The sequence below is a fragment of the Acromyrmex echinatior genome, chromosome 12 (genome assembly GCF_024713525.1).
Source record: "Acromyrmex echinatior isolate Ae372 chromosome 12, ASM2471352v2, whole genome shotgun sequence".
In the NCBI taxonomy this organism is placed as follows: domain Eukaryota; kingdom Metazoa; phylum Arthropoda; class Insecta; order Hymenoptera; family Formicidae; genus Acromyrmex; species Acromyrmex echinatior.
Genome location: NC_141863.1, coordinates 10,118,912 through 10,127,325, shown reverse-complemented (window position 1 = coordinate 10,127,325; position 8,414 = coordinate 10,118,912). Strand labels below are relative to the sequence as shown.

The 8,414-nt window shown below is 32.5% G+C and overlaps 2 protein-coding genes across 2 annotated transcripts in view; one reads left to right on the top strand and one right to left on the bottom strand.

The window, feature by feature from the left end:
• Positions 1-442: 442 nt before the first annotated feature.
• On the top strand, positions 443-7,063 carry ova (ovaries absent). Its single transcript, XM_011058977.2, has 7 exons — positions 443-1,281; positions 1,643-1,913; positions 2,415-2,555; positions 2,657-2,854; positions 2,987-3,157; positions 3,254-3,758; positions 4,578-7,063. Exons 2-7 carry the CDS (start codon positions 1,671-1,673, stop codon positions 5,186-5,188), a joined length of 1,869 nt encoding a protein of 622 aa, XP_011057279.2. The 5' UTR covers positions 443-1,281; positions 1,643-1,670; the 3' UTR covers positions 5,189-7,063.
• The window catches only part of PIG-T (phosphatidylinositol glycan anchor biosynthesis class T), an 85,048-nt gene continuing 82,891 nt past the window's right edge, over positions 6,258-8,414 (bottom strand). Inside the window, exons 6-8 of the mRNA XM_011058976.2 lie at positions 7,153-7,305; positions 6,740-6,986; positions 6,258-6,620 (exon numbers count right to left, since the gene is read on the bottom strand). Of these exons, the coding sequence (XP_011057278.1) occupies positions 6,365-6,620; positions 6,740-6,986; positions 7,153-7,305 (656 nt within the window). The 3' untranslated portion in view covers positions 6,258-6,364. The remainder of the gene's footprint in view (positions 6,621-6,739; positions 6,987-7,152; positions 7,306-8,414) is intronic.

Genomic DNA, 8,414 nt, shown 5'->3' with positions numbered 1-8,414 from the left:
TAATCTGTAAAAATTGACCAATCACCTTCGAGTATTCTCTTCTTATAGTGGAATACTCGACTGTGATTAGTCAATTTATAGGAGCTTCGCACAATAAAAGGAACAGAGAACAGAGAATAGAGAATAAGAATTTCAACCTATCAGAAGCTATTCCACAACACATGATTTCTGATAGGTTGAAATTCTTATTCTCTGTTCTCTGTTCCTTTTATTGTGTGAAGCCCCTTAGGCCAGAATTAGACTATGCATTGAAGATTGAAATTAAAGATTAAAGATTGAAATTTTACCAATGAGAACAAAGAAATTTTGGCTCCTTTTGTTCTGATTGGTCAAACTTTAATCTTTTAATCTTCAATCTCATTCTTCAATACGTAGTCTGATTCCGACCTTACAGATCACGGCATACGGCATATGGTTACGGCCAATATAAATGCTCTCTTCCTCTGCTATTGGCGTGGTAATCGCAGGTGAACGCCAAGCGGCGCGCGCGTTGGCATGACGTGCTCGCCATCTTGAGTGTTGGGCACATCGCACACACATCGGTGGAAGAGGGGATTCTTCTGTCAATCGGTCACCAACAGTAGAGAGTCTCGTTTCGTTGTCGCGGCTGTGCACGATTGTGTGGGGCTATGTTTCCGCGATTTTTACACGCAACTTCACGGAGACTTACGGGACTCATACGAGGATCATCCTATTAAGAATCAATACTGGTTAATCCCGCGCTGTAATCGCATGATCGACTCTCGATAGAATGCAGTTGCTGTGTGCTGGATGACAAGTGTTTCAACACTAGCCTTCTAGCGTCTCCTCGAGTCGAAGAAATTGACCTTTCGTGCCGTTGGTTTCGATTAGATCGGTCGACGGATAGTTCGACAATGATCACCATAAAACGGGAGCGACGCCTCGTAGAACCTTAACTTGGGCGAAAAGAGCAATTCGAGGGACAAGAAGTTCACGTTCCAAAAATGGCCCTCGCATTCGCGTGCGACCTGACGGATACGTGATGATTGTTACGCGAGATCGCGTTGTAGAGCTTCGCCCCACCTCCGGGTCATTTCGACTCAAATCATCATTTATAGTTCGATGAGAGATTTCTGAAGTAAATGCCAGACAATCTCCAGTGAGGAGAAAAAGAGAGGAAAAAACGCAAGTGACTTCTTGGTTATGCCATCGCATGGAAAGTGTAACTCAGAGGGTGCCGAAACTTTCTAGACGATGTATCGCGAACGAGCTTTGAGCCCCATGCAAGTTCGCAGATAAAGGTTTGCCAAGAAAAGAAAGGTATATGCGATGAGTATAGTTTCGATTTTGTTTTATGTTTTTTGCATCTTCACACCGGAAAATTTGTGATTATTATCTTCTATGACGAGCTCCACAGCTTAAACAAATAATGCCTCGTGTCGACGATGATTACATGATAAAATGTCACTTGTTAAAACTCGTTCGAGATGATCCCTGTAAGAGACAGCATTACTCTAAAAAATCAGAAGCTTATTTGCTGAATAAGTCACATAAAATTATTTTCACTTTACTTTAATGCTATAATTTTGTTAAAAATATTGATTTGTATAAAAAATTGTGTAAATAACTTAAACAAGATTGTTTAATGGAGTGGAGATTATTAACCTATAAAATTCTGCAGGGCTTTCTATGCAGTGGATATATTTTAAATGGGGAACAAAATAGATGATTTTGGAGGTATGAGACTCTCGACTATGCAAGAAAATAGTAGAAATGAGATAAGAAAGTCTGGAAATCAAGTTTCTAACGATGCAATCATGATGGACAATACCAAGTATGGAGAAGATAACAAAAGGACAGACAATTTAGAGAGAGAAGAAGGTTCTATGGTATCCAATCTTCCTCTTTTATTTGCTAATGGTTATCCCACATCTCTCGAGAAAATTACCATGGTACATTGACTATACTACTTGTATTTTTTTAATTAACTGTCTCTATAAAATATTTTGTAATTCAAGAAATCATATCCAAAGATATGATAAAACTTTATTACATTATAAATCTATTCTTTATCACTGCATTGATCAGCACTAAAACTTATTTTTTGCTCTAAATATATACATTATTATACATCTATATATATATATATATATTATATATATCGTATATGTATTAGGTGTTGGAATTAATTCGTAGCGTTTTACAAGTGATGGGAAGTACTTTCATTAATGTATTTTTTAATGCTCATGTGAAATAAATAACATTCTTTCATTAAAAAACGCTACGAATTAATTCCAACACCTAATATATATATTATATGTATATATATTTATATATAATATATACATCTATTTTAAGTACAATGAGTATATACTTTAATGGTAAAAAATAAATTTTATATTATGTTATATTCTATCTGTGAATTGAGTATATCAATGAGTACTATTCTATAGGTGCAACTAGAACGTTTTATATTATTTATGGTTCATTGTTCACTGGGTCATGACACAACTAAGGTTATTAATAAACCTGAGTGGTGGCCTCAAGATATTAAATTTTCAAGTCCATTAACGAGACCTAAAAAGATCAATGATGTAAGCAATCATCAAATAATATATCTCAACTATAAAACATTATGTACTTATTAATTAAGTCCTGCTTTTGGAAAAGTGCTAATCCTAAAATATCATTTCAGAACTGGATGGCAAATCTGAAGAAATTGGTTTTCCGATGTTACACATATCACAGAAGTGAATATTTGTTACGTTTTTGTTCCTATTTAGCTCAATATCCACACGATGAATTAGAATATGTTAATAATTGGGACTCGACAACTAGTCTGTATCACAAAAGTACAGGAAAACTACTAGTAACATTTCGTAATGAAAACATGGTGTGTACAAAAAATATGTATATATATCTACAAGTATACTAACATATAGAATAGTCACTTTGTCAAGTGCTCCAAATAATTTGCTATACTTCTCCTTGATTTAATGAATGAGAAAGCTTTCTGTACCTATAGCATTATGACAGAAAAAATGACAGCCCCCGAAGAACATTGTTATCTCACAATGCATCTTCATCAAGCAATGGAAAAGCAAAACAAGCTCCCATGATGGTTCAACCACCATGTGATGATATTTATCTTTGTGACAGTTGTGATGCTGAATTTGTGGGCCTTGCAAATATGAAGGTATCAGATGTATTGATTTATTCTTTCGCAAAACTAAAATTCATATGCACAAATGATACTTGACTATTGTACTTTCCTATTTGTGCAATTATCAAGGAACATGAAAAAATATGCTGTGAACAAGATCATGGTGGATGTAGTGGCTCGCGCTCGTCCACACCAGATATGTCCATGGTCGAGCCTGAGCTACAACAGGATCAATTTCTGGAGTACTTCCAATTACGATCTAGTAAGATTGAATCTAAATCGGTTGATGTAAAAAACGTGAGTGCTCCCGATGGTATCGCCAGACGCACCTCTGGACGTGTTAGGAGTTCTCTTAATTTTACAAAATTCGCCACTATTCCATTCTCATCACCTGCTGGCATAATGCTAACCAAAAAGTCAAAAGCTATGACTGAAGAAACGCAGCAGGAACGATTAGATAGAATAGAAAGACATGTCATTGCGCCGATATTGAGCGATTCGTGTAGACCAAAATGGCTGGACGCAGAAATAGATAATGATAGATGGATAGTGACATATAAACAGAATCGGGATAAACCCACTGACCATTATGTGCATCAATATAAATTTGTGAATTCTTCTAAAAGCAAACCAAGTACGTATTTTACTGTGAACTGATAACTTTTTTTAGGCATATACATATGTCATTAAAACAAAAGACTTAAAAACTGGATTAAATAACACTAAAAGAACTTCTGATAATCAAAATTTCAAAAAATATAATATTTAAAGAGAAAGCTATCGGAATAAGTGCAATAAATAGTATACAAAATAATTAAAAGATTACATATGAACAAAAAGCCTTAGCTTATGTTGTTTGAGCCAACTTCAGCAACATAGACTATAAATAATAAAAACGTGCAGCTTAATATAATTCATTCCTCAATATAAATTATTGTAATAAAAAAAATTTTATCGCTGCGTCACTGAGGACGGCTGAATATAGGCCAAAACGTTCGTTTTTATGCGGTTGAAAATATTAATTATAATATATATTAATATCAATATTGTCTAACATTTTTATTTTACGTATTTACTACATTTATTTCTATAATCTCTTTAAGTGTTTTTTTTTTAGTAGAACTTCCAAAATTAAAAAAAAATCATAATACAGATTGAGTAGGACCTATTATATTTTTTGTTCTGTTTCCTTATTTTTTATTAGTTCTTTTTGCATTGCTCCCTATGCAAATGAAATAATAGAGGAACAATTTGAGAGAAGTAAAAAATAAATGAAATGATAAAATATAGAAATAGGCTCAATTATACTTTTTATAAATAAAGAAACAAAAAATAGGATTATATTATTTCAAAAATAATTAATATTATATAAAGTAGTTTAATATTAAATCTATTGGATATTTTATAGGAAGATTATATACATATATATGTATAATCCATATTTTTTCTTCAGTGTTAAGTATACAGTCACAATTACTCTACGCCACATGCAGACCTATTTATGTTGTTCTTACCCGACTGAATGAGAGGCAAATTGATGAATTAAAAAAGGATCCTTCAAAATATCAATATTCTCAGAGGAGTATTAATGTTCGGAAACTTTTATTAATGAGAAAAGCAGGACCAGCATGTAAAACGAAGTCGAGAAAGACAGCCCACACGCAAAACGTATCTGTATCTTCGAAACGGAAGGCGCCACTGGAGGATGATGTAGATCCGATTGTCGTTGAAGAAGAAGAAGCCAACATTAGTGCATCAGCTAAAGAAACTTTAATCGCGCTTGCTGCTGTGAAATCATTTACGGACAATGCCGAGGCTACCAAACCAGCCAAAGAGAAAAAGTGTCCATCACATACGATAATGTTGATTGATCTCTGTTCGTCTGACGAAGAAGAAAACGATTTGAGTACTCGGACGTCGTGCGACGAGAACAGAGATCCCATGAACACCGCAGAGTCTTCAATCACAAAGTCCTTCTTACGAAGACTATCACCGAAACAAACTTTACGCAAAACTTTGCATTTACCTCGCACGCTCATCGACAGATTATCGGTTATTGAATAGTATATTGAACGAAGATGACAGCAGAAATAAATATCAATTGTTGAATACTATTTGAAAAAAAAACGTATACTTTTCTCTAACTTTCGTAAATTGTATCGTAAAAATGCGAAATTAACGTACAGTGAGCTATTACTTATTATTATATAAGTGATGACTTACAACTTGTACATGTGTTATATTTCTTATATTTATTCTGATTATTAATACAATAGTTGAATTTTTGTGTTAGGTTATCATAAGACTGTTATGATTTCTTTATGAAACTTTGAATAAAAAAACTAAGTTATATTACATGAATAGAACATCGATTTAGTCAGATTGCGTTCAGTTACAGAATATAGGGTATTTCTCCTATCATGTTTAAAAGAAAATAAATGAGTGAGCGCGAGCATGACAAGAAGGAAGGGGGAGGGAGGAAGAGACAATAAGAATTGTGATAAAGGAAAAGTAAAAGAATATGTTGAGACATTGCGTGACAGTTTTAAATAATAAGCAATTAAAATTAACTTTTTATTTATATGCATAGCAATAATATAATGGTAAACATATATTGTTACATTCTTTCAAAGTATGCAGAAATATGAATTGAATAATTAATTTTAATTACTTATTCAAAAATACTGCATTCTCAATATTCAAAGTTACCTTATCTTAATTGCTGTATTACATTCTTTTAAACTGAATAGGAGACCTCCTCTAATAGTTTGGTGTACATATATATATATATATATATATATATATGAGTCAAGGAATGCAGTTTATCTTGCAAAAATCTACTATAATCTATTACAATATTAACATAAGTTTTGATTCATATATATAAATGGATAATTTAAATAGAAATATGTAAACATACAATACAGAACAGGATATGTAAATGCACTATTTAATACTTATGACAAGTATTACAAAATTTTACATTGGATAAAGATTAAAAAGTGATTTTGTTTTATTTTAAATACAGGTGCATATCTTCTGCTAGAAGAGAAGTTCAAACAGATAAATTTGTCTCTCCGTAATTTCTGCGATAATCGTAGAGATTTATTACTAAGAAAAAATTTTGCATCTGTTTATTATTAAAATTGTTTATTATTCATAGAGAAGTACATGAATATTTTTATTCGCAAGAGAGATACAGTTTGCGCGTTTATAATACATATAGTTCGTTTACAATTTTTAGTCTTGTTTTTTCTTTGCTCCGAATAGCTTTCCTGCAAAAAAGGAGAATAATTTACCCTTCCAGTCCTTTTCGATGCGTTTCAAAACTAGTCTCTTCGTGGAAATATTGTGAAGTGGGCCGAATGCTAGCGCAACAGCTGTACAGGCAAGGCATATGACATTATAAGGCATACTGAAATCAGGAGTCGGAAGACTAATAAGCAAGGACTCTGTCCGTAATTGTACTAGATAATCATCCCTCGAAGCGTTAAAACTGTAAGTTTAATAATCGATAATTACTTCAATCGTCGCCTATCTGTTTATGATAACACAAGAAAAAATTTTCGTTTGTGTTGTTGCTTAGCAAAAGAAACAATTGCTAAATAAACGAACCTTGAAGTAATTGTACTTCCATCGAACGGCAAAGCGGTATAATTTCTAGCTATGGGCAATAATGCTGTAATTATAGCTGGTCCCATATAAAATCCATGATTAGCGTCCGGCGGATATTCCTGCCATTTGAGGAATAAGTAATCCATATCGATGGTGATTTTCGTTACCGAATGCGGCGGCAGGCGCAGGATTAATTCTAAATAGTATGGACTTTTCCTCTCCCTTCCAGGTAAATAACGTTGCGCCACTGTAATAATAAAAAATGTACCAACGTTTAATCATGTTGTAGTTTTCATAATAATAAAATGTTTTTTGTAAATTTTATTGATCGCCTAAATCATACACATTCTATAGCGAATAAATTTCCTGGCAACTCCATTTATCTTACATTTATTATTTTTATGTTTACTTACACGGATGTACTTGTTGCTCATTACAGGTTATCGTAATGGAATGTAAATAAACCAGCAAATACCATGGAATATTTTCCAATAAGATTATATCTAATGCCTGCCAGTGATTGTTGTACAGTTTAGTCACTAAACTGCCTCTTTCTTGACCATATCCTGAAAAATTATATTAATATATATGAATTAATGTATTATCTATATGAATATCCATATCGATTAAAAGAAAAGGTAGACTCCTAGTAGTAATATCGAATCTACTTAAAATTCTGTAATATGATTTCTTGCAAAAGATTTTCAATTTGTCCTTAGGAATCAAAAAATTGTGAAACAATTATCGCTACAACTGACATAATATTTTTCTTGACAATTGGTATTTATTACGAGATATATCAAAGTTTTTTCATATGATTTTCAATACCGTATGATTTTCAAAATTTAACATGGTTTAAAATTCGTGAGTTTATACTGTAAATTAAAGTGCTATTTTTTTTTATTTTGAGAAGAGATAAGTTTGAATAATTATTCCCAATTTTCATTGGAATATAATTAAATGTAAAATTTGTTAATGCTTTTATATTTGGGCCTCCTACCCTGATAGCAAAGTCTGTGGAAACAGATTTTGAGCAGGGCCTGCTACAAATATATTTTTGATTGCAGAAAGGTAATAAATTGTACCCAGAGTTTATATTATCCGACATTGTCAGTAATTTACTGTCAGAAATGACAAAGCCCGCTAGACATGCTTTGTTAGCAGAAACCAAACAAAGCAAAATCTGCATAACCTGACAGCAGATTGAGAGCAGAACCTGATTTCGAGCAAACTGCCCAAATCTACTCACATAGCTACGTGATCATATTTTCTTAAAGAAAATAAAGGATAAATCTGAAAATTTTAGGGCTTTGTTCCTACATGTTTTCAAACCAGAGGGTCGATTGTGCATCTCAAAATGAAATGAAAATTTCAAATACAAAAGTGAACAAATTTACTAGAATATTCATAATTCAATTGGTTAACATTTAGTAAATTCTCACTTTTCACCTCACTTTTGTAATTTCACTCATTTCAAAATACACAATCGTTTCCCAGGATATTGATCATGTAACTTTTCTCGTAGGGCGGAAATGTGAAGTGAAATTTTCTCGTATATATGTGTGTATATGTATATATAAACATATATAAAAATACATACATAAAAATTTTCACTTTTCACGTTTCCGCTCTAGAGAAAAAGTTATATGATCAATATCCTGGGAAAATATGATCA

What these genes read in the sequence shown, in the direction of transcription:
- ova (XM_011058977.2), top strand. Translation starts at nt 1,671, where the DNA reads ATGGGGAACAAAATAGATGATTTTGGAGGTATGAGACTCTCGACTATG. An exon ending in GACCTAAAAAGATCAATGAT is followed by an intron (nt 2,556 to 2,656) that starts GTAAGCAATCAT and finishes ATATCATTTCAG; the next exon opens with AACTGGATGGCAAATCTGAA. An exon ending in TTCTTCTAAAAGCAAACCAA is followed by an intron (nt 3,759 to 4,577) that starts GTACGTATTTTA and finishes TTTTTTCTTCAG; the next exon opens with TGTTAAGTATACAGTCACAA.